This window comes from Ambystoma mexicanum, chromosome 10, assembly GCF_040938575.1.
Source record: "Ambystoma mexicanum isolate Mex_15411 chromosome 10, UKY_AmexF1_1, whole genome shotgun sequence".
In the NCBI taxonomy this organism is placed as follows: Eukaryota; Metazoa; Chordata; class Amphibia; order Caudata; family Ambystomatidae; genus Ambystoma; species Ambystoma mexicanum.
Genome location: NC_090932.1, coordinates 69,485,085 through 69,512,994, shown reverse-complemented (window position 1 = coordinate 69,512,994; position 27,910 = coordinate 69,485,085). Strand labels below are relative to the sequence as shown.

At 46.1% G+C, this 27,910-nt stretch overlaps 1 protein-coding gene across 4 annotated transcripts in view; it reads left to right on the top strand.

The window, feature by feature from the left end:
- The window catches only part of RUBCN (rubicon autophagy regulator), a 438,544-nt gene that overhangs the window by 371,078 nt on the left and 39,556 nt on the right, over window positions 1–27,910 (top strand). For all 4 annotated transcript variants that reach the window (XM_069617528.1, XM_069617527.1, XM_069617526.1 and 1 more), the window contains 2 exons: window positions 3,958–4,103; window positions 18,700–18,764. In XM_069617528.1, coding sequence (XP_069473629.1) covers window positions 3,958–4,103; window positions 18,700–18,764 — 211 coding nt within the window. The remainder of the gene's footprint in view (window positions 1–3,957; window positions 4,104–18,699; window positions 18,765–27,910) is intronic.

Sequence of the window (27,910 nt, the reverse complement as noted above, 5' to 3'; positions counted from 1 at the left end):
CTCTTAACTTTACAGTACCTTTGGTTAGAAGAAATGGTTCCAGCTGGCTTCTGTTCCTGTGTAGCTCTGCAGATCCTGATGTTCCTGGGCCTCAGTCGTGGGAACAAGAGGGAGGACGTCTGGGGACCCCTGCACTACAATTTGAAGGTCAGCGACAGCAATGGGCAAACTTCAATTTAGCAGCACTACGCGGTTTCAGCTCCTCACGTCTATAACAAATAACACCACAGCGGTCTCTCGGATACCACTCTGGACTTTCCTCGCATCTAGGGTCCAGCACTCTGTGGAGGTGGCTTAGGCTTTGTCAGTCCTGCTTCCACGGAGCCGGGGGAATCTTCCTGAAGCTCGGCTCTGACTTAAAAGCGATGCACCCGGTCTGGTGTTCCTCTCCCTGGCACTTTGGTTCCTGCAGCAACAATGGAAGTACAGCCAGCTCCGAGAAGATGTCCAGACGAGTTCACTTTGGGGTTGATTGGTCCCACCAACCAAAGGGGAGAAGTTGCCCTTGCAGGGCTTCTCTAGTCGGGGCGAATTCTGAGCTTCAGTACAGCAGCAGTGCTTCACAGGGCAAAGCAACGGTCCAGGAGTTGCAGCAGGTGTGTCTTCCGAGTTCGTCTTCGGATTCCTTCGTTCAAGTGGTCGACTATGCCTGCCAAGCAAAAAGCCTTGCTTTTTATGCACGTTTCTCCCATTCATTTGCAGCCTAACTGTCACTCACACATCAAGGTGGCTGTCCTCCAAGGACAGCCAGCAGGCCAATCACCTTTGGATGCATTCCTGTAACCAAGGGGATTACGCACAGGGAGTTTCGGGCACCTCCCTCACTTCCTGCCCCTGCCAGACATGCTGCAGCCCGAGGCGGGCTTCACCAGTGAATCCCGCCAAAGACAAAACGAACAAAGGGACCAAGCCTGGTTTGGCGCGCAGACTATATCTCAAGAAGGACCTTTCCAACAAGAAATGGTGAAAAAAGAAGACTGGGGCCAGTTTGACAAAATGGACACCCATGGGCGTCTTACTGCAGCTGCAATTGCAGCCCGCCATAAAAACGCACAATAGTAGTAAAAAGTAAACCACTGTCGCCAGCCATTAATTGTAGAAAGGGTATCACAAACATTTTACAAGTGAAACTAGACAAAGGGAATACTAAGTAACCCTTCCAGCACTCTATTGTAAGTGTGTGCTGGGTCTAGAATGTTACAATATAAGTAAAGTCAATTTCACTTCACTGCTCTTGGCAACGGTAGTTAAACCAAGAGAAGGTATTTAAACCTTTTAGAAATCTAAGAGACATCAATCTGCCACTGCACTGAAGGTGCTGTTTGTCACAATGTAAAGAGGATGCCCATTGAGTTTGTCAGACTTCAAAACCAAAAGATGAAAGGAAAATACATGAGGGAGTGAAGCTAAAGGTCCCACTCTCTCCAGGTTAGAAATTAAAAGTCCTAAATTCCAGCAAAAAAGGCTTGGGGTCTCTAAGGTAGAGAGGAATTGGCACATTTCTGAGAATTCTCCCTAACATACTCTGAGAGATTGGTACACACCATCTTCTGTTGAGTGACAAGGGGATACCTAGAAATCCCCCTGCTCCTGTGACTTTAGTCACAGCGACAACCCCCTAGTTGTGGCTGGTGGCAGTGGATGTTTTCTACCAACTATTGTGTTATTTGTTTTACCGCAGACTGTATTCCGTCTCGGTTGTGCACAATTGGGTCACCTATGTTCTAACATGGTGGCTCCTTTCTTTTTTTGCTATTTCTAACGTTGGTTGTTCTTTGTTAGCCTTTCTTCTACCATTTTGGAGGGGGAGGTCTGTGTGTGTGTTTTGCCTTTGGCGGGAACCCTTGGGTGTCCCTGCCTAGGCTCCAGTGTGCCTGGGCAGGTAGGAAGTGGGGGAGGAGTTTTTCACTCCCCTGCCCTTTGTCTACCTTTGTCTCCCTGAGTGTCTGAATGGAACCAGCTCCCACTGGGGGGGGCTGGCTGTCCTGATCTGTAAAATGCTGAGAGAGATTGCAGAGGAGTGTGTACTGAAACTGAATAAAAGGTGAGGGTCCTGAGGTGAAAGGCAAGTTGGCCACTGGAACTTGAAGTAGCCGGAGACGACGACGACGACGACCAGAGACGCCTGCAGACCCTTTGCAACACCATGAAACGATCACTGCTGTCCTGTTGCCGTTTTCTTTGCGACAGAGGAACTCCGAAGAGGACCTCTCCTTCCCTTTGGCTAGTAGGAACAACCAGCCCTGAGACAAACTACAATCTGAGCCAAGTTCTGAGGTGATGTGCCTTTCCAGAGCTGCAGACGGTAAATACCAGGAGACCTTTGACCCATTTGTATTTCAACATCTTGCCATGGCCGAATCCATCCACGTTTTTGCTGAGCTCCAGGTGAACCTCCAGAGACAGGATCCGACTCATCCAAGTCCACTCACCAGAGTGCAGAAATCGAAGAAGATTGACCGGGCGAACCGCGTCCTTTGTTGGTGCTGCAGAAAAGGTGCCAAAATGGCAGACTGACTAGAGAAGATGAAGAAATCCATGCCAGAAGTCCTATCTCGAGACTGCTGCTGAGACATCCCCTTCATTGTCCTGCCTTTTGTCACCAGACCAATGAATCCGGAGACCGGGTCTGTCGCTGCTGCACATAGGTGAATACAGCCACAAACATTTCTTCTTACCGAAGGTACTGTGGGCTGAAAAGGTATTACTTACCTTAAACCAAGAGGTCGCCCCAGAGTGTTAGAGTGCACAAAGAGGTGTCCAAGGTGTCCACTCTTACCTCTGACCCAAGCTGCCGTCTTGGGCCCCTTTTGCAAGTGCTCTAACAGGGTCTCCAACGTTGTGTTCATTCTTCTGGCATCTTATCCAAGAGTCTGAAAGTATCCACAGGAATTTTTGCTGTTCTACTGCTTCGTAAGAATGTGAGCCCTCTCCGAACTGACTTTTGCATAGAGTTAGGGATCGGACTTCAAAATCTTTAGTTTGTACAGAAACCGCCTCTAGAACATTAAGCTCTGCTACTGTTTGACTACCAAACCTTTTTTCCTTTCTAAAAGACTTAATCTTATGTGGTTTTGCTAACCAAATACAATTATGTATATCTTTGTCTGTGCGGGAGAGCGCGGTCGTACCAATAATATGTTTGAACTGTCATAGTGTCAAAAGCTGTAACAATTGTACCACACGCAACTACCAACTAAGCAGTGGCCTTTGAAAAGTGTTTATAAGTATTCCAATGTATGTTGGTTAAGTGATCGAAGTCTTTTTAGGCATTCCTTGTGTAAATATATATTTTAATATAAATGTAGTGGTGTAATGGTTTCTTTGGACTACTGTACTAACTGGGTTCACTGTACTTACCTACAGCTCACATCTTCCTCTTATGATAAGACTGACGGCGCTGCCACTCTTCCAAGGTTCCATGAGTAGTACAGACTGATGCTAAGAGTTGGGGACCTGTATGCCATTGGTTTTGTTTTATGAAGTCTACCTCAAGTGGACTTTTAGAAAATTCTCCTAGCAGTTGGGGGCAGAGATAGGATTCTGACATAGGACTTTGGACTTTTACTTTTGACATCCTGACTATGACATTAGTATTTCGATTGAGGCAAGGAAACCCCTCATAGAGATCGGGCAAGATGGGGGTTTCTTTTGATTTTCTCACTTGAATAAACGTTTATGCCAGTCCCGATGACCCCTCTGTGTCAGTCTTACTTCTACCCCTTACAGTAACTTTGGAGAAAGTAATTCCCTTTTCACAATCTGCTTTTTGATAAAGTAACCTGGCTGCATGTGACTTTACCGAATAGCTTGTCTAATTAACCCTTCCCATCCCTAAAAGTGGCTGTGGGTAATTTATGAAATTGCGTAGGTTACCTGTTCAGCATGTCGTCCTTGTTCCCTTTGCTAATTTCAGGTGACCTTTAACATGTAGCTTTTCTTTCTCATTTCGTACAGCTTTTGCCCATTCCAGATTCACTTCCAATTTCTCCAGATGATGGGGAACATGCTGATATTTACAAGCTTCGTATCCGGGTCAGAGGAAATCTGGAGTGGGCACCGCCACGGCCGCAGATCATCTTCAACATCCACAAAGCGCCAACGTAGGTGCTTCAGCATGAATCCTGGGAAAGGGTGGCCTCTGGCTGTGGCTTCCTTTCAAAGCGCACTAGGGCGCAAGGCAAATATTTAGCATAAAGTGCATAAAGGGACGGGTTGGCCTAGTAAACTGCTTGACATTGTACAGAACCATAAGGGACAGAGGAAGACCCCTAGTCTGCAGTCAGAATTCGAAATGATGCTAAGGAACCCTAATGTACTTCACTGGAGTGTTACTAGTAAGAAAGAGGTTTCTTTGTGATCCGGGGTTTCAAAGGTGACTTCCAATATCCTTTTAGCGTAGGACAGAGAATATTGTATTCTAGTTCTGGTTAGAGTACCCTGCTGTTTCTCAGTTCAAGGGTGTTACTTTGTAGTGTGCTGCTGAGGCCTTAAGCATTTGAGGGTGCCACATGCCGTTTGCTCATTGTCAGTTTAGGGGCCCAACCGGTTGGTGTCCGTCTATGGTGCGTTTGTGAGGCTTTAGCATGGGCACAGTGTGCTGTACCCCAGGCGAATCCTTACCGAGCACCCCTGTATGAAATCCATTTACTAGTCCCAGAGTCATTAATCCTTTGCTGCTACGCGAGGGATATCAAAAGCATATCCCTGAGAGCGGTTGAATATGACCTAAGAAGCAAAAAACAGTGCTATTCTATTCGGCTGCGCAGTACGATAACCTGAGCGTGTGCTGACTGTCAGTGTATGCAACCATTTGCTTTCAAACTGACATCGTATAATAGAAATTGCATGAAACTGTCTAAAGTCCATACACAAGCTACTTTAAATATTTGTGATTTTTTTGGGGGGGGGGATTCCCTGCAATGGCGTAGGAGAAGCGCTAATTATATGGTAAATAGGGGGGGCAGGGTGCAAAATATACTATTCCCATTCAAACGTAGACCTAACTGTGAGACATTTTTGAAAAAAATAGATCAGCCCATTTCAATAGTTGGTAAGCTTTGTGAGGTTCTGTCCAGGGTAAACCTTTTTAAAGGAAGGTGGGTTTAGTAAAGATTTATTTTTGGAGCTTATGTCAGACATCTCTTTCAATGGGACCCCAGAATGTCTTCTGTCAGTTTGTATGAAAGTGCCCTGTTTTTTTGTGAGCAATGTCTTTCGCATCTTACACTTAGATTTGTTTTGGGCGAACTGGTTACTCCTTAAGGCTACTATTTCAGGGTGACTCAGTCCCTTATTAGTGTATATGGTGTAGCACTACTGACTGCCCAACAAACAGCCTTTCAGGGGAAACAAGGTTCCCCTCCTTTTTACTCTATGGGAATTATTTCCATATTCAGGTGGCAGCAACGCCTTAGTTTTGTACTCTTTAAGGTGTATTCCTGTTCTCCTTTTAATTTTCAAACATTTGTTTTACATTTTTTATATTTGTGCTGTAACCATTGTGCTGCAATAGTGGGCATAAACATGCTAACCTTGTTTAAGCTCTATCTTTTTGGCTCACTGGCTTTGTTGGCATTCTTTCTCCCAGACCGGGATAGGCAATATCCAAATATGGGCATTCTCATTGTGTGTTTTGCGGTGCCTATGAACCCTCTGGCTGCAGGATTTTTTCCTTACATTTCCCATGTCGGAGCTCTGCAAATTAACAGAAGGACACACACATCTGGATAACAAGATGTAGCTGGAAATAACAATGGTCTGCATATAAGCATGTTTGAGAAAGAGGCAGGGAGAGGGGGTACTGGAATTGGGACCCCCTCAACCGGGAGAGAGCTGGCTTTGGACTCTAATCCCTCTTGACAAGGCTAGATTACTCACTTTGTCACAGGGTGTGTGAGAATCTGGTCTGGGCTAGGTACGGGGCCTGCAGACAGCCCAATGCACATCAAACCTCAGGGATGTAATGACTGTACCTGAGCTGGCTTTCCATAACTGGACAGTCTCTCAGAGTTTGAAGGTTGCAGGTCCTAAAAGGTAGACTTTGGTCCCCCAACCCAGGTTTCTATATACCAAGAAGGGGTTCTCAACCCCTGGAGCTAAGATCCCAATGTATTGGAGGCTTCCATGGGACGCTGGAAGACTGCAGCCGGGATGAACTATTTGCCAGGTCATATACTGCAAGGTAAAGCTCTTTCCTAGACCGGGGAGACCTTCTACGGTGTCGTGCTCCCTTGAACTGGTGGATCTAACAAGTTCTCAGTCCTGCATCACAGAAATCATCTTTCTGGAGCTCAGAGGATGTTTTTATTTTATTTTTATTTTTCACTAAAACCATTTTTTATTAATTTTCCAAAGAAACCAATGCAACAGGACAGAGAAAGACACGTCTCGACATTCCATCATGATCAAGAGTAAAATATGCTTCCCAATAGCACCAAAATAAAGCATCTAGAAGGAATTGCACTTGTCCCTTCCTGTGGTGGTATGGAGTATATCTGCTGTCAGTGATGTTATCAATCGGCATTCACCTATTTATTCCATATTTTCCAAACTTGTCGGGGCAGCCCCCACCCCTGTACACCTGTTCCTCCATTGCCATGCAACTATATACATGCAGGACCCATTCGGACACTCAAATCAATGGCAATATTCCTTTTTGCAATTACAAGGGCATTTGAAATAAACAATGCATCATATCTCAAGTAGGTTGTATTCACACCGCACAGCCCCCCCTCTGCCCGATCCAGAATTCCAAGCAGCAACAATTTGCGATACCATGGCCAACACTTTCCAGGCAATTTTCCACCAGAATGTCTGAATTTCCAAACATGTCCATATAGTGTGATAGAACCACCCATGTGCAGTGCGACAGCATAATCAATTGGAGTCCCCTGCCTGGCGCCAACTGAACAGTGCTTTCCTTGTGTAATACTTTCTGTACAGATTTTTCACTTGGACCCGTCTCAGTCTAGCTGGTATAGGCACTTTGCGGGGTGTCATGAGGGCTTCTTGCCATTCCTCTGCTTCCAAGTGACCGATGTTAAAATGTTAACATTCGCAAACCTCCTTCTTACACTTTTGAGAACTAGGGGAATTTTCAATTGTCTGAGTTTCCTGAATTTGAGAAAGATGTCCCATCTGTTTTATTGATACAGGAATTCTGACTAATTCCACCTACACTAAGATGATTTCCTTGTGCAACAGAAGGGTTATGGTCGCAACAAGCCATTATATATTGTGGGAGTGAAAGGATGTCTCCTGTAACAGAAGCCAAATACTCTGTCCCATCCCCTGGATTCCTCTCCCTCCCTGGGCCTTTTTTCCTCCCAGGTGATCCCCCGCAGAGCACCTCCCCCAAGATCCGGTTCAGGAAGTGTCTGTCTTTCCCAGGCCACCTGGGAGGAGACTTTAGTCAGGGCTTTGATTCATCACACTGATTAGGCTCACCAGTCTGTGGGAGGAAAGTCTTCAGATTGTCCCTGTCGATTGGAATGACGAGGTCCAGACAGCAGCTGCGACTCAACAGGCTCTGCGCATCATTGGAAGTGCTGGCGATGTCCTCCTTGAGTTTTCTTCCGAATCTTCTTGTTCCAGTGGTCGACTCAAGGTTTCTGCTTCAGAACCTCAGAATGTATCCTGGAAAACTGGCTGAGTCCACCAATCATGTCCCGTGCTGCATGGCAGTGGCTGTCCAATCGGACCAGCCTACCTCCAGTCTGAACTGGTTTCAGCCAGGCACACTGCAGGGCAAGTGGCAGAGGAGTTTCAGCTGACCTCCCCCCCACTTCCTGTCAGGCACTCACAGAACCTTTTGATGGCTTTCCTTGAAAAGCCAGTCGAAGACAAAGGGACAAAAGGGCTTTCCTCCACCCAGAAAGGTAGAAGAAGGGATCAGAAAATACAGGCCATCTTGTTCAGGTCTTAGAAAAAACAAGGCCACCATTTTTGGGTAAATGGTGTGCCTTACTGCAGCTGCGACAGCAGCCTGCGATAAAAGTACAAAAAAGGTTGGTTAAAAGATACACTGCCACCCGCCTGAACAGATGGGCCTAGTCAGAGTAAAAAACTCTCACTGGAGAGGCAACAAAGAGAGACCCTGCATCCCTCAATACTCCACATTAAGGTGGTGTGTGCTGATCATGCAAGATACAAATACAGAAAGGATCAAAAGCATCTCCCTGCCCTGGTAATTACAAGATTTAGTCAGGGAAAGAAAAGACGCAATGAAGGAGAAGGTCTAGGCGCTCCTGGCAACACTGCACAGAAGGTGTGGTGTGTGTGTGTGTGTGGCTTCATTAAAAGGTAGATGCCTACAAGTTGGAGGAAAGCACAACTCCCAAAAGAAATCTCCAAAAGGGCCACAGACGTTCCCTAGATCAGAATAAAAGGTGCAAGTGTGGAAAAAAGGTTCCCACTCACCCAGGGGAATTTGACAAAAAATCCAGGTGTCCAGCAAAATGTGCTGGGTGACTCATAAGAGTGGGGATTTCACACAAGAGAAATCTACCCTAACACCGAGCCCTGCACTCTGGAACTGGTATTTGGGCCGTTTACTGCCACAGGATGGCTGCGGGTCGCTGCTGGAGTCCAGATGGGTGCTGAAACATAATCATCTTTCCATCAGATCACCGGCTTGGGCCAGCCAAAAGGTTCCTCCAGCTGTTGACCCCATCCTGTGACCCGTTTGCTGCTGTGCTGCTTCCGTCTTTTGTTGGTCGAGCTGCTGGGTGACGTTTTTGCCAGTTACATGGTCTTCCCAATGTCTTTCACGCTTGATTTTCCATTCCTGGCTTGAAGGTCAATGCTGTGAAGAAGAGCCTTTGTTGCTTTTCTGAATTGCTGCGATCGTTGGTCCAGGGTTTAAATCCCTGGCAACCAAATCCCGAAATGGTCACCTATGGAAAAGAGCGGTTTGTCGCTCGAGGAGTTTACACTGAAGTTTCGACAGGAGTACCTACCTTTTGATCCTGGTGTGGGCAATTATTCAAAGTACTCATCCTGCGGTATCCCTCTGGTCTGAAGTAGAGATTCATTGGAGGCGAGGTTTTTCCACAATTCCCATGCGGTTCTAGTGGGGGTTCTCTTGCTCGGCTGCCTGTTCCTCTGGAGCCATCTTCTGACCTACGAAACACTTCTTTGGGCTCTCCTCTATCGTTCTCTAGGGTTGTTTGCCATGAAATCCACACCTGTGTGCTTACACTGACTGACTTCCATTAAAGCGGATGAACCTTTAACTCTTCTCCCATGCAACATTGAACCTGCTCTGACACTCTGTAAGGTTAACTCTGCCTGGACTCCCTATGGATTCACCGAGTGCTGGACCAAATAGTATACTGTTGGTAGTTGCCTTTGTTTTTTAATTCATATTTGAAGTCCTACTTTGCATTTTGTCAATGGAACGGTGTTTTGAAATGTGCAACTAACCTTGTAATTCCTGTTCCCTGAAATGTATGAACACGGTAACTGTTTCTATAATGTTATAATTATTCTTGAAATTAGGGTTTGGTTCAACATTGTTTCCTACCTCCTACCTGTATTATCAGCTGTGCATTATTTTAACATAATAATAATGTTCTAGGTGGACCACATTACTGTGGGGTAGTGTTATAGGCCTTTGGGATTTTGAGCAGATTTTGCCTAACTGGGAAAATGGTGTTCCTTTTTTCTCCCTTACCCTTCCTATGTGTTGGGTGCTGACAACCAGCCCTAGGGCATTTCATATATCGCAGGTTTCGGGTGTGTCCTTAGCTTACTGTACACTTTTGGGGCTCATTTGCTGAGATTCTGTGGTTCCCAGGGCCTCCCCACGCCGCAGTTATTTTATGTATGGCGATTACCTATGGTTGTGGGCCAATATATAGACAGTGGGGTGGGGGGGCTGTTTTAAAACGTGCTTAGTATCTTGCATTACCTTCTTTCACCAGATAGTTATGCGAGTTCAGTAAAGTATATATTTTTCATGGTCACCCGGGAGGGGGCGCTCTGGCCGATCTGGCTCGGAACACAGGCTGTACTGTATGGTACAAGCCCACGTTCCCAGCTGCCTGGGCAGCCAGCACCACCCCTCCCTTCCCCGCTCCCATAGTTTCCTACACGGGTGCTAATGCTGTCTTTTTTCACATTTAAGAAAAAAATTACCTTTGCATGACGCCGCACAGTGTTGCTATCAGTGAAATCCCTTTTCCATGTGATGACGTCAGTTATCAAAATGGAAAATGGACTACACCGACAGCAGCATTGCCCGGCATCGAGCCGCACAACGAAGGTATGTTTCTTTATTTAAAGGAGAGTTCCGGGACTTTTTTTTTATTGTCCCTACGGGTCGGCCATGTGTTTGTAAGCATAAATCGGTAGATCGTAGGAAACTTTCCTATGGACCTTACCCGACTTTTCGCCCCTTATCGCACTCGAAATCAGCCTCCATTTTGTGATAATCCTATCATTCCGCCGCATCGACCTGGCTCACCTGCCTTTGCGGCACTAAATCAAATCCCCCGCCCCTGAGCCTGACATCAGCAGACGCGTACTGCCCATTTCAAGCACGTCTCGTGTCAACAATCGCTGCGCCTCAGCTATTGACGTGTTGCCATGGAAATGGCAGGACGCCTCTTTCCCCAATAAGTATAAACAGACCGTTTCACAACATACAGCAGCAGATTTTCGATTCCATTCCTCTCTCTGTGTTACTTTGAGTATTCTGTGACTCGTTTCAGTGCTCTGGTCAGCTACCTTCGCCGCTTGTAGCCCGTGTGAACAGATACCAGTACCACCGCTATAAATTATTTTACTATCTTTACCGCACAATGGCCACAATAATGCCGTATATGTACGAGCCCGAGTACACCGAGGAAGAACTACTGGAAAGGCAAGCACGCGAAAACGATGGGGATTCGGACGGCAGTTGGGAGGACCAGTCAACGGATGAAGAGCCTGGACCATGTCGCATGGACGGCGTCTCCACCTGGTGCACGTGCAATCGGTGCGAGCTAATGCCAACTGAGGAGGAGAACTGCTGCTGCCGTGAAAATTCCGGGTGCTTGGCCTACATTTCGGAAAGCGAGCAAAGTCAGCAGGAAGGCGAGCAAAGTCCGCAATGCATCACCGAGCTGCCAGAGTTCAGGGAAGCCTGCCTCTCACGGACAGTGTTGAGGATGATGATGGTGCTTATGCACGAACTTCGTGGCACTGTTCGTCCGCGTAATCCGAGTAACGAGTAAGTATACTCTGTTTGTGATGTCAGTGATGCCACCACTATTTCATGGTCGTCTCCCACATATAAAATTACATTTACATATCATTGGAACGCATGTAAATTGGTTCCATATAGTGCATTTTCTAGATATAATTTTTTTCTAAGAAAAATGACATGTGTTACCTGAATCGACATTGATAAGAAAGTTTGGTCAGTTTAATACAGTTTGCATCTTTTTTTTTCACAGGTGGTACAGGCTGGTGGCCTATCGTTGCTTCACTTGGTGGCTTCACGGGAGGCTCGGACACCGCGTTCGGAGAGTAATACCTGCCTGTGCGGTACTTGCCATTAGACAACATTTCCCCAGTGACAGTGGACAATACCGCGGATTTTCCCTCGATGTGCTGCAACCTCAACTTTACAATGTGTAATGTTTATTATTTATGTTTAATTAAAATCTAAAATAAAGCCCAACATATATTTTAACAATGGTTGTTTTGATTTTTTAAATGAATCTAGTGTATATTCTCCTGGGAGGGTGAGGTATTTATAAACTCACCCCCCTGCCTTCCATGTAGTAGATCCTGCAGCCATCCTCTTACATTCAGTTAGATGGCCTCTCCTTGGTGAGGCCCTGCGGCAAACGGGTCTTGTCTGCACGACCACCGCCCCGATCCACCCCCCGCCCTATCAAAGGCAGTTCGCACCGGGGTACTTGAGCTGCTGGCAAGTGGAGCTGTCAGGGAGCGATAAAGGCCAAGAGGTGCCAAAGACCATGTACACTTCAAAGTGGTCTATAGAGCATGGGTTTGTTGTTCCCATGTCTACCTCCAGACCCCGTGTCTCCTGCCAAGCATCCCCCTCACGCTGGACGGCCCCCTGCAATCCACATAAGTGTGTCTCCATTCACGAGTCTTCCTGTGTCTTGTCTGCACGACCACCGCCCCGATCCACCCCCCGCCCTATCAAAGGCAGTTCGCACCGGGGTACTTGAGCTGCTGGCAAGTGGAGCTGTCAGGGAGCGATAAAGGCCAAGAGGTGCCAAAGACCATGTACACTTCAAAGTGGTCTATAGAGCATGGGTTTGTTGTTCCCATGTCTACCTCCAGACCCCGTGTCTCCTGCCAAGCATCCCCCTCACGCTGGACGGCCCCCTGCAATCCACATAATGCCACGACATATACACGTCATTCATTCACAAACACACCCCTGGTTCGAATTCTTTATAACCCACCTCATATTTCTAATGAGAACTTCTTTGCGCTTTGCTAGTCAACCCGTGAAGGTGCTGGTTATCTGCTCTTCGTCTCTGTGAACTTCCGTGACCACTTTGAGCAAACTCGTCAGTTTGCAACCTGTGAACTGCTCCCTGTTCTACGACAAGAAACTACTCTGATCCCTGCATCTAACTGTTTGTTCGTCAAGGTAAGTCCATGTACCATAATCATTTTGCGTCCAATTTTTTAATTTATATCTATTTGCTAGTAGTCATCAAATTGCATCCATGTTTTCTTTTCGTTCACGACAGTACATGCAAGGAACTAGTCACATGTTCTGAGTTTAGTCAAATTACTTTTTCTATTTTTTGAAAGTTATTGAAATACTTATCCGCATGTGAATAACGTGTATAGTTCCAAGAACCAAAACGGACCTTGCATTGAACCTTTTATGTGTCATTTACTGTTTTAACACATTGGTATTCATAGAGAATTGTTGATCTTTACTTTTCAGAACTTTCCATAATGCCTGCCTGTTCCATTGGCGGTTGCCCTTCGAAGACCCATAACAAATCTGAAGGTACTATAATGCATGTTTTCCCTAAGACAATAGATCAGATAAGAGGATGGGTCCGATATTGCGGATATCCAGCCTCTGAGCTAGAAAGTAGAGTCCTAGAAGTCTTTGCGGACAAGAGGGGTGATCGATACCGCATCTGCAGCAGGCACTTTAGCCCAGACATGTACTCCACATCATTGCTAATAAAGAAGAAAACACCGCGAGCGAGGCGAAAATTGCTCTCAACCGCTATTCCCACTCTATTCGTCCACATGCCTCCACTGGTGAGTCAAGTTTACGGATCTAGTTCTCGGCCTTGCGGTAGTGTGTAGCAGTAGCTAACAATAATTTCCCCATTTATGTATCCACTCAATATGAAGGCGGAAGATTCTCCATCCGTGTCGTTATTGCAGTCATCAGCCACTTCAAGCGCCTATCGGGTAATCTTACTTAGCTATTCTGACACTGACTTGTTTTAGGCATGTAAATCAATAGTTTTAATTGATCGTGTAATTATTTTACCTAATGGTACACCCTTGTACTCGTCCTCTAGTCTTTGTTTTCAGTTATAATTATTGTTATCCAAAATAATGCAAGTACTGTCTTTCAGGGAGATGCTGAGGAGTCCAACGCATTGACGACAACCGTAGATGTCACTCAGATGCTCGAGGTACGTTTCTTTCGTTTTTAGCCATTGATATGTCCTTCTGTCGTCGCCCTCCTATTTGTCTTCTTTTTTCAATATTGTGTTCATTACTAATGAAAGTCCTATGTTTCAGGGAGTCGATGGAGCATTAGTCCAAGTAGAAGGGGGAGCATGCAGTTACGGGTCGGCGCAACAGCTTGCAGAAGTGTGCACCGCAGTTACATCGTCCCTTGATGTTCTTATGCATTTCGAGGTATGGATACTGACAGTTCGATCAAGCGAAATCATATGACGTGATTACATCCGCTATACTTCCTTCTTTATTAACGCAAGTACTATGTTTCAGGGAGATGACGGAGCTTCTTCTACAAGAACATCACCCCTAGTAGTTGATGCAGATCTCTGGGTGGTGACACTTCCAACGATCGAGCAAATCGAATCATATTTACATATCCATTATTTATTTTAGACAACTGATCATTTGTGCAGGTCTATTTAGATGAGCCGTTGACGCCTGCTCAAAGTTTATGTTCTTTTTAACAAAATAGAAAAGCATACTAATGCAATTACTGTGTTTCAGGGAGTTGCTGAAGCGTCATCTTCAATAATATCATCAATGGAAGTCTATGCGGAGCCCGAGGTATGGATCTTGACAGTTCAATCTAACTAGATCAACAATGCGTGAACTATTGTCGTTTGAATGTTCTACACAATGCGTTCATTCGTGTTTTGCTATTGAGATGTACGTATGGGTATTGGTCCCCAAGTACATTTTGTGTTTTCAATATTATTATACATACTAATGAAAGTTCTATGTTTCAGGGAGTCGATGGAGCCTCAGTGAGTGATGGATGTGCTTATCATGAAAATATAGTCGTTGCAGCGCGAGAGGAAGTGGAGACATGCACACACGAGTCGGAGCAACAGCGTCCAGATGTTGAAGTTCGAGGCAAGAAAGTTTCAAAGAAAAGAAAGCAAAAGAAGGTTAGTGTCCTGTTCACTATATTATGTTGTCTTTCACTGTCAATAGTTCAATACTGTAAGTTGTGTTTAAACTGAACATCCCTTTTCTAATCTGTCCTCTAGTTGCGAGTGGGTGTAAGAACTAAATCTACACAGACAGTGAAGCGAACGAGAGATGTTGCTTGTCAAACCTTTTGGCAGGGACTTGAGACTGGAGATGCATCGTGCCAATGGGAAGAATATGAAGTGATTGACAACGGAGCTATACCACCACCAGCCATTGATAGTGAATGTCCTCCTGGTAGTTTGGATGCAGTCGGAGATCAATTCACAGAATCCACACCCGCAAAAAATAAGAGCGCGCGAAAGTTGAAGACATTGTTTTTTTCTCCCATCTCCGGACAAGGAACAGATGTTGCAATGGAAGAGAATGACGTGGACGACAATGAAACACCATCAATATCACTCAGCATAGCGGAAGACGATATCAGAGATTGTACCTTTCATGCGAGTGACATGTCCTCAACGTTACAGGCCGAACCAGCTGGGATGCAGAGTGAAAGTATAAGGAAAGAGGCCAAATTCATTGTATTCGATAGCTGTTTGATGGATATTATTATGATGATGAAATGTGGGCATTCGGTTGGTGGGGAAGTATGTGGGGAGCCATTGATTAATGTGACTCGTGCAATTCGAGGCACTAACCTTAAAATACATGCCACCTGTACACAATATCATCCGTTCGCATGGTCTGCACAACCCATGCTGGGGCAACTGCCAGCAGGCAATCTACTTTGTGCAGCGGCCGCACTTTTTAGTGGTTCAAGTTTTAAAAAGTTACAGTATTTCTTTCAGTTTGTGGGAATCCATTTCATTGCGAAAAGTCAGTTCTACAAATACCAAACCGATTATCTATTTCCAGCCATCAGCGAAGCTTGGAGAATGGAAAAAATGTCAATGGAAAGTACATTCGCGGGCAAACGCTTCAGGCTAGCCGGTGATGGACAGTGCGACAGCCCAGGATTTTCAGCCAAGTACTGCACCTACCACTTTCAGGACATGGAAAGTAAGAAAATTGTGAGTTCGGTGGTCGTGCAGGTGTCACAAAGTACATCCTCAGTGGCCATGGAGAAAGTTGGCTTTGTAGCATCATTGCAAGAACTACAATCGCGGGGAATGCTGATAGCCACGGACAGACACGTTTCAATTGCCAAGACAATGAGAGAACAGTACAAAAATATAAATCACCAATTTGACGTTTGGCATCTTGCAAAATCAATCAATAAAAAATTGTCTGCTGCAGGTAAAAAAAAAGAATTGCAAGGTATTTCACAGTGGTCCAAGTCAATCAGCAACCATCTTTGGTGGAGCTCAAAAACATGTGAAGGGTCGTTGGAAATTCTACTGGAAAAATGGCGGTCAGTAATGTTGCACTGTAGCAACGTACATCGATGGTCGACAAATGAGCATTTCCACAAATGTGAACATGGCCATTTGTCCACAGAGGAGGCACGGAAGAAGAAGTGGTTGATTCCTTCATCACCCACTCACAAAGCCATTGAAAAGATTGTATTTGATAAAACTATAACAAAAGCTTTGAGGGGACTCACGGAATTCTGCCACACAGGAGATTTGGAGGTGTTCCACAATATGTGCCTCAAGTACAGGCCCAAAAGATTGCATTTTGGCATGGAAGGCATGATAAATCGGACTCTTTTAGCGGTCTTGGCACATAACCATAATGTTGGCCGTCAACAAAGTAGGACGACCGGAACTTTAGGGACGCTTCGCTACAATAAGGCCTTCACTAAAAGAAGTAAACAATGGGTGATCAAACCAGTGTTTGAGGATATGCAATATGAGTTTATTGAGAGACTTATCGTAGATGTCCTCGATAGGCACATACATGGAGTGGTGAACGAACCTATGCAGGGGACAACTGCATTGCCACCCAACATTGCCTCTGTTCCATGTCCACCTAAAGCAGAGCTCATTGAGAAATACACATCACGGTTTAAATGATTGTAATTTGATTGTCTGTTCTCTCGAGTCTCCTCATGTTGCAGGCCCATTGCAATTAAACCAAACAGTAATATAAATCATTTTTACAAAAATTATAGAATGTTTCCGTATTGCAAAAACATGGCCGACCCATAGGGACAATAAAAAAAAAGGCACGCAGACAAGATGTCCCTAAAACTAACTGCAGCTAACTAGAAATGTGTGCTCGCTCAAAGTGAAGGTCAGCTGCTTTGATGTTTTGCTCGGGTGGCGGAACGGCCCACGACCCAATATAAGGTTCTATTGTGATTTGACCTTGACAGGCCGGGACCATCCTGAAAGACTAAGAAAAGATAATGAATAAAATTTCAGAAACGAAACGATGAGCCACGTTCATTAGAAGAAGTAACGTCGGCAAAGAAGGAGTGGTGTTTCGGGTCTGCCCTACACAGAGACACAATGGAAAATGCAAATATAATGTAAGTAACTTTTGATGAGTTTATACCGCAATTTCATTACTATACAGTGGCTTTAAAGACGGGTTCAGTTGTACTTGTTCGTTCTATGTGGCATATTGTTTTCTACCGCGCACTATCTTGAGGAGAAACATCTGCTTTTACTGAAGCACCTCAAAACCTTCCTCTTTGCTTCTGCTTTCTCTCTCCCTCTCCCCTGCTACAACTGGTCCACTGTCTGCGACCTCAGTCCTGGGCCCTTCCACTCTCCACCTGCACTCCCCCCCCCCTCCATGCCTCGCCACGCCTTTAAACACTTGTGTACACCCAGTAGCGCTGTCCTCGCTATGAAATGAATAATTTTAATAAGGATCTGATGGTGAGACTAATTTCATTTTTTATGTTTTTAGGTACATCATTCACTACTGTCTGTGTCACGAGTACCAGACACCGGCGGACGGCTTCTACAGCCGCCAGTTGCTTCTCCGCGTGAACAACGTTACCACCCTGACCATTTTATGGGACGATCGCCAAGTACAAGTATGCCCTTACGCGGTACTAACGGTTAGATGCAACATACCTACCATTGTGGTGGCCTAGCGCCTCGTTGTTGGAACAGCCATGCGATTATCAGTGCGACAGAAGAGCTTATTTTTATCGTAAACCAACACCCTGTGTACTGCACACGAACATCGCTTCCCTCAAGACGAACTAATTTGGATCGAGAGCAAAGAAAAATGCAAATCGCTGAATATTCTCTAAACATTTGATGTCCAATAAACGTACTTTGCCAAATGTACAATCTTGCCGTTTGCTTTTAAACCACGGTTTCACATTCCGAATTGTGGTGCTGTATTGTGAGATGCTCTAAGACCCTGTGTACAGCAAAGGACCATCGCGTTCCTCAATACGAACTTTTTGGAACATGAGCAAATAAAAATGCAAATCGCTGAATATTCTCTAAACATTTGATGTCAAATAAATGTACTTTACCACATTTACAATCTTGCGGTTTGATTTCAAAGTACAGTTTCATATTCCGAATTGTGGTGCGCTGTATTGTGAGCTGATCTGTGTTGATTTCCGGGGTCTGTGTGGAGTCGCGTAGAAGACGCCTGGGCGCGTTTGCCTACGCAGCACAGTCACGTCACGGATAGAGGCGGGGAATATGAATGTTTTGATAAAGTCTGTTTCAGGGGCGGGGGATTTGATTTAGTGCCGCAAAGGCAGGTGAGCCAGGTCGATGCGGCGGAATGATAGGATTATCACAAAATGGAGGCTGATTTCGAGTGCGATAAGGGGCGAAAAGTCGGGTAAGGTCCATAGGAAAGTTTCCTACGATCTACCGATTTATGCTTACAAACACATGGCCGACCCGTAGGGACAATAAAAAAAAAGTCCCGGAACTCTCCTTTAATGTTCTTTTTTAAAACACCATTAGCACCTGTGTAGGAAACTACACTGGTGCTAACGGCGATATTAAACTCAGCGGCGGGCCGAGCCTGTCTGTAACGGCGCTGCCACCCTTGTGCTTTAGGATTCTGCTGTCTGGATATTTGAAGTGTGCTGGTTAGTTAGCGGAGGCGCTTCATTTGCTGGTGAATTGAGCTTGGCACTACATGAGAGAGCGTCGTTTTCTAACCGTAGTTTTTCTTGGCTTGCAGGAGGAAAGTGGCTGTGGCCAAGCAGAATTACAGATGTGCAGGCTGCGGCATCCGAACAGAGCCTGGTGAGTGTGCTGATTGCTATGGGAGGGTTAGCCCATGGAATTTAGGGTGATGCTTTTTACCGGCTCATCACATTTTCATTCCTGGGGATTTCATTTACTAACTAATTGTGTAATTTAAAGTATTGGGCATCTTCAATTGAACACATTTGACCTAATCACTTGTTAGGACTGGATTCCTATTTTTGGGGATTCTAGGGCCCCTCGACTTTCTTTTTTGCTCCCCCACTTCCATTCCTTCGGATCACTGAATTATTCTTGGTGGCTAGTGGGACTTCTCCTAAGGTGCCCTGCCATTGCATCCCTTTTTTGCCTGACTTTTTGCACTATGCAACCCGGTCCTGGGACACCCTACTTCTTCACATCTGCACTGCTCCCCACATGACCACTTTCAGAAAGAGCCTCAAAACATACCTGTGTTGCCAGACATAACCCTGCCCTTCTCCACTGCTACCACGTGTCTATCCCAATCTTCCTATCCTTTCCTGAAAACATTTTGTGACTTTTTCAACTCCCACCTTTTGAAACGTTGAACCAAGTGAGGTGCTCAAAGACCCTCTGGGTAAGGCCAGCACTAAACAAAACTTCAAATAAAATAAGGTATGTATTATTGGGTTGCCCCTAAAGCGCCCAGTTCCAGGAGTGCCACACAAGCACCACATTTTTGCCCTATAATCATTATCTCAGCCTACAATGGTTTTGGGGGGTAGGTTGGTGGTAGATGTAATTAAGCTGTGGCTTCATCAGGGGCAGGTCATTTTATTTACTGCATTAGTAAATCAATGTAAAGTTTTGGTAGCCATTGGAGCACCAATGTGTGTTGATAGACTCTAAATGGTCATTCTGCTTATGTGGGCTGAATGTGTGCCCATAATGGCAGCCGCATATTGGTTGTAACTGGTTTGTTTAGACCAGTGTAGGTCCCTGGACTTTTCTTCTCACTTCCCATATGACTGGTATAGGCTGAGCATCAGCCCCACGGATGAGCCAGTATGGTGGTTCATCTGACCCTTTGCCGCCAGCCTCCTTTTTGCATTGGTGCTTGCGGCTCGTCTTGGGACGTGCCTTTCTTGTTCTGGCAATTAGAAGGAGGGGGGAAACTGAAGGCTTTCCCCTCACCAGATTGTTTGCCATTCCTGAGAGGCTTGCCTGAAGTGCCACGGTGGGTGCGACTGTTGGTTATTCTTGGTACTTCCCTGTGGTCGTGGGTTTCTGCAGATCGGCTAGCACATTTTGACATCAACTTCCATTCTCACAAATTCTTCTTTGCTTCCTTCCTTCCTGGGGCTTCTGGGACGAGCACACTTTGAGGGTCTTTTATCCTACAACTCTGGCCGTGGCTACAGACTGTCTCATTTGTTCCTATGGGGAAAAGTTGAACTCAGCTAAAACTCTTTTAAAGTAACTTGGAAGGTAATTATTTGAAAATTGACATTTTTTCTGGGCGTTTACCACTAATTTGAAAATAATTATTATTTATTTTTAAACTTGTATTTATTAGTTTTACATAGATATTGACATGAAAAGAAGCAAGCACAAAAGGAAAAAAACAATATAACTTTGAGTCTTATAACATTCCCTTCCCCCTCCCCCCTCCCTACCCTCGGGTCGGATAGAATCATTTTGTCCAGGGTTCCTATTATGCGTTGAATATGTCTGAGATTTTTATGTTGTGGGGGCACCATTGTTCCATAAAGTCTGACTGGAGGTATTGCAGGGTCTCTTCCCATTCTTTTACAAATTTGTCTCCTGTTCCTTGAAGTTTGTGAGTAATTTTTTCCATTGTTATATGGGCCCATACTTTCTGTAGCCAGGTATAGGTCAGTGGGGTATTTTTGTTTTTCCAGTTCTGCGCAATGGTGGTCCAAGCTGCTATGAGTAGTCCCATGAAAGATCTCCATTGCGTTTTGCTGTATTGTCTTGCTGTGTCGTCTCTGATTCCGCAGAGCCACACTTCCTCCCCCATCAACCTCACATCCGGGAATATTTTGCCCATCTCGTTTTTCACTTCCTCCCAGAAGGGTCTAATGCCTTTACAGTCCTGCCATATGTGTTTCCATGTTCCCACTTCGTCACATCCTCTCCAGCAGTGGTTGGACGTGTTGGGGTACATTGAGTGGAGCCTCTCTGGTGTGTAGTGCCACTGTGTCATAACCTTGACCCACATCTCCCTAGTTTGTGCCGACCGGGTCATTCTGGGGATCTGTTTCCATAAGTCCTCCCATTGTTTATCCGTTGGTTCCACCCCCAGTGTTCTGCCCCATTTTATTCTGTATGACCACTTAATGCTTTCCCCTTGTGAGTTTATGTATTTGTATAGAGTTGATACCCACTTTTTTCCCCCGTGTTGGATATGATGTATGTTTCGAATCCTGTAAGGTCCCTGGTTGCTGCCTCTGTGATTGTTGGAGAGTTTAGCCAGTGCTTTAGTTGTTCATACCTATATCTATCGCTCTTAGGGATTTTCGTACCTGCCAAGCACGACTCCAGGGAGACGATTTCCTTGCCCTCGGACATCTCGCCTATTTTAGTAATGCCCGCCTTCTCCCAGGTGTCATATGCCCCTTGTTCCATCCCCGGTGGAAATAGTGGGTTTCTACAGATGGGTGTAAAGGGTCCAACTGCCGTGGTCATTATGCCTTTTTTTGTTTGGCTATCCCATGCTTCCAGCGTGGTTTTCATAATTTCGCTTAGCCTTAGATTTTCGTGCCTGTGCTGCCTCGGTTTCCAGAGAAGTTCTACTAGTGGGGTCCTTGCTACTGCTCTATCTTGTTTGGCCCATATCTGTTGCGGATCCTCCCCCACCCACTCCCTCAGAACTTTAAGCTGTGCTGCCTGGTAATATTTTCTAAAATGGGGGAGCGCCATTCCTCCTTCTCTGGTTGGGGCCGTGAGTATCATCCTGGCTATTCTCAGTGTTTTCACTTTCCATATGAAGGACGATACTATTTTTGTTAGGGTTTTGAAGAACGTGTCTGGGACCCCCACCGGGAGCGCCTGAAAGTAATATAGTACTTTTGGGAGGATGGTCATCTTAATTTATTGTATTCTACCCCACCAGGATATCTGTAGTGGGTTCCATCTATTTAATTCCTTTCGGATGTTTGTAACTAGCGACGGGTAGTTTTCCCCGTAGAATTGTTCTATTTTTGGGGGTATATTTATTCCCAGATATTTAATACCTTTCTGTTCTATCTTAAGGTCCAGTTTTTTTGCCTCCCTTTCTATGTTCGTTCTATCCCCTGCCAGGATGAGGATCTCTGATTTTTTTCTATTTATTTTTAGGCGAGAGATGGCCCCATAGTTTTCCAGTTCTCTAACTGTGGCCGATAAAGTGGATTCAGTGTCTTCTATGGTTATTAGCATATCGTCCGCATACGCAATTACTTTGTGTTGCTGGCCCGCCATTTCTATCCCCTTAATGTGTATTGACTCCCGAATTTTAAGTAGGAGGGGTTCTAAAAAAGAGAGCGTACAGTAGTGGTGATAGGGGGCAACCCTGTTTCGTTGCTCTCGTTATCGTTACTTTGCCAGTGAGCTCGCCATTAATGGCTATTCTACTTGATGGGGAATTGTAGTTTGCTCTGATACTCGCTATATATTGTTCCCCAACCCCATGGATTCCAGTATCTTAAACAGTATTGACCACTCCACTCTATCGAACGCCTTCTCGGCGTCTACTGACAGTAGTATCGCTGGGGTGTAGGTTATCCCTATTTTCTCGACCAGATGGGCTAGCCTCCTAGTGTTATCGTGGGTTTGCCTACCGGGAATGAAGCCTGATTGATCCTCACTTATCAGTTTAGGAAGGAGCAGGGATAGCCTTGTTGCCAGGATTTTCGTATATATTTTTGCATCTAGGTTGATTAGGGAGATTGGTCTGTATGATGCGGGGTTAATTGGGTCTTTGCCTGGTTTGTGGAACACCAGCACCTTCGCTTCATTCATTGTGGGGGTCACGTTGCCAGTGTCCTTGAAGGAGTTTAGGAGTTTTGTTAGGATTGGAGTCAATATGTCTGCATATTTTTTATAAAATGGGGCCGTGAACCCATCCGGGCCTGGAGCTTTGTTACTTGGGAGTCCTTTTATGGCTTTATTGACTTCCTCTTCGCTGATAGGGGTCTCTAGTGCTTGTTTGTCTTCTTCTGAGATTTTCGGGATCTTTAGGGCCTCTAAATATGATGTTTCGGCGTTAATATCGGGGTGTTCTGTTGAGTAGAGCGTTTGATAATATTGCCTCAGTGTTTCCCCCATGTCGAGCGTAGAGGTTTGAATGACCCCTTTCGCATCGCATATGGCCTTAATCGTTGTTTCTTTTTGTTTCGCCCTCAATTGTCGCGCTAAGAGTCTGTCTGCTTTGTTCGCTCTTATATAATATCTCTGTTTCAGATAGAGTAGATTCCTTTCTGCGCCCTTCGTACGTAGCATCTCTAGTTGGCCTTGTGTATGTTTCAGTGATTTTTTTAATATCTTTGTGGGTTGTATCGTCAGCTTCTCTTGGATCTCCTCAATTGTTTTTTCCAGCTCTTTTTCCCACCGATCCCTTTGTTTATCTCTTGTGGTTTTCATCGCTATCATCTTCCCCCTCAAGACTGCTTTAAACGCATCCCAGACTGCGCTCATTGCTACCTCCCCTGTGTCGTTTTGTATGAAGTATTCCTCTATCATTTCCCTTATGGCCTCCCCTGTAACTGGGTCATGGATCAACTCTTGCGGTAGCCTCCATTTCCATAGCCCACTTTTCCTCCCTGGGAGAGTCACGTCCAACCATAGAGGGGCATGGTCCGAGAGGGTTATAGAACCCTTATCCAGCCCTTGTATCTTTCCCAGCAGTCCCACTGACACCCAGAGATAGTCGATTCTGGACATAGAGTTGTGAACATGTGAGAAGTATGTGTACCCCCTCTGTTCGCCTTTCAGTTCCCTCCAGACATCATTCAGAGCCAACTGGTCCATTTGCTGTTTCAGACGTTTTGATGGTGCCCCCTGTCCATGTATGTTTCCTGTGCTCCTATCCAGCTTTGGGTTCCATGCCAAGTTAAAATCCCCCCCCCATTATCACTTCCCCTCTAGCGAAATCTTCCAGTTTCGATAGTGCGCTTCTGAGAAAGCCATCCTGTCCCTGATTGGGTGAATATATTGTGGCGAGTGTTATGCAACATCCTTCTATTTCTACATTGGCAAAGGCGTATCTTCCTTCCTTATCGGTTATAGTGTCTAGTGGTGTTATGTCCTTTCCTTCTTTTATCGCTATCAGGACTCCTGCTTTTTTCTCTGTTGTCGTTGCCTGTGCCCATATTTTGTATCCTTTTATCCGCATTTTGTGCTTATCCTTAGTTTTGATATGGGTTTCCTGGAGGAGTAGTACATCCGCCTTCCCCCTTTTGAATTGTTTCTCCAGTTTCGCTCTTTTTGTTGGGTGGTTCATGCCCCTAATATTGTAGGTCATAAGGCGTATCATCCCCATTCTATTTTGTTTGTGTGCCATTGCATCCGGTCCCCTTCTGTTCTCGATTCAACTTTGATTCTTCCGATCCCTTCCCCTCCCATGAACTTCCCTTCCCCCCCAACTTTGAACTTTAAACCAATTAACCTGTCCCCCGAGTAGGGCTAGGGTTCCTATTGTCGCTTGGGCGTTGCGCCCTTCGCTCCCTGCCCTCCATACCCTCGGGGGGGTATGTTGTGGGGATTCCTAAACCCCACTGAACCATTTGTCTTCACCTGGTTCCAGACCGTTGGGTCTCGACCAGACCGCCCTCCGTGAATTGTCCGTTCCGCACCGTTCCCATACTCCCCCCCCGCCCCCCCGACTGGGTCTCTGTGGCAGCGTTACCTTGTCTGTCCCCCTGGCGTATGTTTTTCTTTTGTTTCTCATGGTACCTTTCTCCGGGTGTCTCTCCCCGTATTTGCCTTCTTCTGTCTGCTGGATTCCCAGCCCATAGGTTTTCTCGTTCGTTCTCTCCTGTGTGTGGCCTCCCCCTGCTCCATCTGGTCCATCTCTTCATCTTGTAGTCCCATCGTGCTGAGGCATTCTTCCAGTGTGGTCACTCTTTTCTGTTTTCCCTCCCATGTAAACAGTAACCCAAATGGGAAGGTCCATTTGTAGCGGATTTGTTTTTCTATTAGTGCTTTCACCAGTGGGGCCATTGCTCTTCTTTTTTGAAGGGTTATTAGTGCCAAGTCCTGATACAGTTGGATGTCTTGCCCATTCATTTTAATATGTTCCAATTCCCTGGCTCTCCTGAGGATCTGTTCTTTCTGCGGGTAGGAGGACAGCGCCACCAGGACATCACGTGGTCTCTCGCTTCCTTCAGGTCTTGGTCTAGCACTGATTCCGTCATGTTTTTTATTCGGATGTTAGAGCGTCTAGAGCGGTTCTCTAAATCCTCACATTGTAGTTCCAAGTTGTGAGTGAGTGTCACCAGGTGTTCTTGCGTTTCGCTTGTTTGTCTCGTGTCTTATTCAAGACTTTGCACCGTTTGTTCCACTATGTCTGTTCTTTCTTCTAGGTTGTTTATGTCAATTCTCATGTCTTGTACCGCTTGTTTCATTTCGTTCTTCATGGATGTAAATTGTTCCTGGACTGGAACTTTTCCTGGAGGTCCATGAACCAGGTTTGCATGTCCTCCCTGGTCAGTGGTTGCTGTTGTTGGGGTAGTGGTTCTGCCTCCCCTGTAGAGTCTCCCTGGTTTCTCCCTCTCGGTTGTGGCGTCCCCTCTGTTGACCACATTTGTAAGATATCGACCCCTTGTTTCGCTGTTTGGGGAGTCTGCTGGATGGGGTTCCCCTTTCCTTTTGCTCTAGACATGTTAGGGTGCTCCGTCAGATAGACCACGTGGCTCCTGCGCCCTCTTGTAGCCCTCCAGTGGGGCCTCCTCGCTTCTTGTCCTCCGAGATGTTTCTCCTTCCTGTGTTTCCCCCCTTTCCTTGCCCCTGTCTTGTGGGCCTTGGGTCCAATCTGCGTGGGTGGCGGGGGGGGGGGGGTTTGCGAGGTGAGTCCTTGTGTCCCGGGGGAAAATCTAGTTGGTGCCGGAGAGGGGTCCCCCCCCCGTGGGGTATGTGCGCACGGACGGGCGCCTTATTTCTGGGCCTCCCCCTGGGCCGGCTCACCTTTAGTGCTGCGTCCTCTGTGCAGGGCGGCCCCCGCGGCTCCTCTCCTGCGGTCCGCCCTGTTCGCGCTGTTTTCTCCCGGCGCCGTATCTGCTCTGCTGCACACCGCTCTCCCCTCACCTCGGGGCGGTGTGGGGTGGCGTTCTTCGGGTTCCGCTGTGTCCCCGATCCCGCTCTCTCGCTGACCGGTGCCTCTGAGTCGCCCGGCGCCGCGCTGGACGACCCTCTGCGACGCGGGAGAGACTCCTTCGGCCCCGATGGGGGAGGGGGCGGCCTGCCTCGCTCCTCGTGTTTTCGGCGGCGCACGCGATCTCACTGCGTCTGCTTCCTTGCCGGGGGGGTGTGTATGGGGGGACAGTTTGGTATTCGGGGGGGAGCGAACGACGGTCCGTCACGGCTTCGGTCGTGCTATTTTCGGCGGCCCGGGCGGAGCGCGGTTTAGCTGCGACTCCTCACCCCGGCGGCCATCTTGGAATCTTGAAAATTATTTTTAACCTTAGACTCCTGTCCAAGGAAATGCATTGCTACCAGATTTCACTGTTAGTTGCTTTTGGATGATTGTCTTTCTACGAGTTCAATGAGACCTTAAAGGTTGAGTGCTATTAGGCTAAACTCAGCTTAACTTTGGCTGGCCCTCTGGGCTTGGCTGCTACATTCTTACCCCTCTGTGCCTCTATAGGTGGTGTATTTAATGTATGGCTTCTTTTTGTATTCTTTATTACTGTGTCCTAGAGTTCTAGGTGTTTTTTTGTTGTTGTTTTCTGTGGGGCCTTCTGGTTCCTGATTAGGACTTTGGCACTCAAAATGTGCACTCACCATTGGCCAGTGATAATTGACTCTTGCTGAGTAAGACATTGTGTGCTGTCTATAGGTGGCTAGTGACTATTTATGGCTGGCTAGTGTCTTGCAACTTGAACGTGTCCCCCCTGAGATTGCATAAAGGTATGTTGCATGTCTATGGTTATCTGTACCTTTTACTCCGTTCGCTCCTGCACTGACCATTACTGTTAAATACCTAATGGCTATTCTATATGTGATTGTATAACAATGTATGTTTTTCGGTGTGCCAGTGTAGTGGATTCTTTGGGGGTAATTGTGAAGATTAATTCTACTTCACTGCCAGCCTTCCGTCCTCCCTGGAGTTAAGCTGGACTGTTCTGTCCCCACCACTACTACTATAGAGAGGTCTGGTCTACCTTTTGGTTACAATACTCTTTTGCCATTAGGTTAGATGATGTCACTTCCCAATCTCCCAAACACTTTCTTCAGTTAGCCTCCTTTACCCAAATATGACAATAGGTGCTTCCCTCCTATAAAAACATGCATTGCTGCCACGTAGCCCTCCTGCTTTCGTGACATCATGAGGAAGTCCTGCCCTTTCCTGTTTAATGCTGGGACTTGTAGTTTCATTTTTCACATTTTTTAAGTTTGGGCTTATAAATCCCAGCATGCAAAGGGAAAAGCCAGGATGGGCTTATGGTGTTGCGCGTGTCTAGAGGCCGCCTGGTTACTATGCATTTGCCTGATCGTGGCCACCGAATTTGACTTTCTGTATCTTTGTGTTGTAGCCGCCCTGCAACATGGGGTTAGGCTCCATGAATATGTCCACATGAACTCTTGCACTTCTGCCTGTGACGTAACTACACCTGTATCTTACTGCTCCCTATGATGTATTTACCTCCTGTGCTTCCTGTCCTCTAACCATAAGCACTGTAATCAATCTGTTAAGCCGAAGTGCCTAGATACCTTCGGGTTTGGTGCGCTATATAAATAAAATTGAATATGAACATGCTATCCCCAAAAACACATTTGTAGTTTGTTGAAGTCAACTTGTGGTTACTGAGAAAGAGCTTCACGTTATTGCTTTATTTTAATCCTGATTAAACTAAATAAAGCAGCGATGGGAGGAAAAGTTGCAGCTGGTTGTATTGTGGTCTGTTTGTGCTAGCTATTGCTGCTTCGTGGATTACTGGTGGGGCAGTGGGACAATGTAGCTTGGAACATTTTTCATTTTTAGTCAGGTTATGTCAGTTACATGA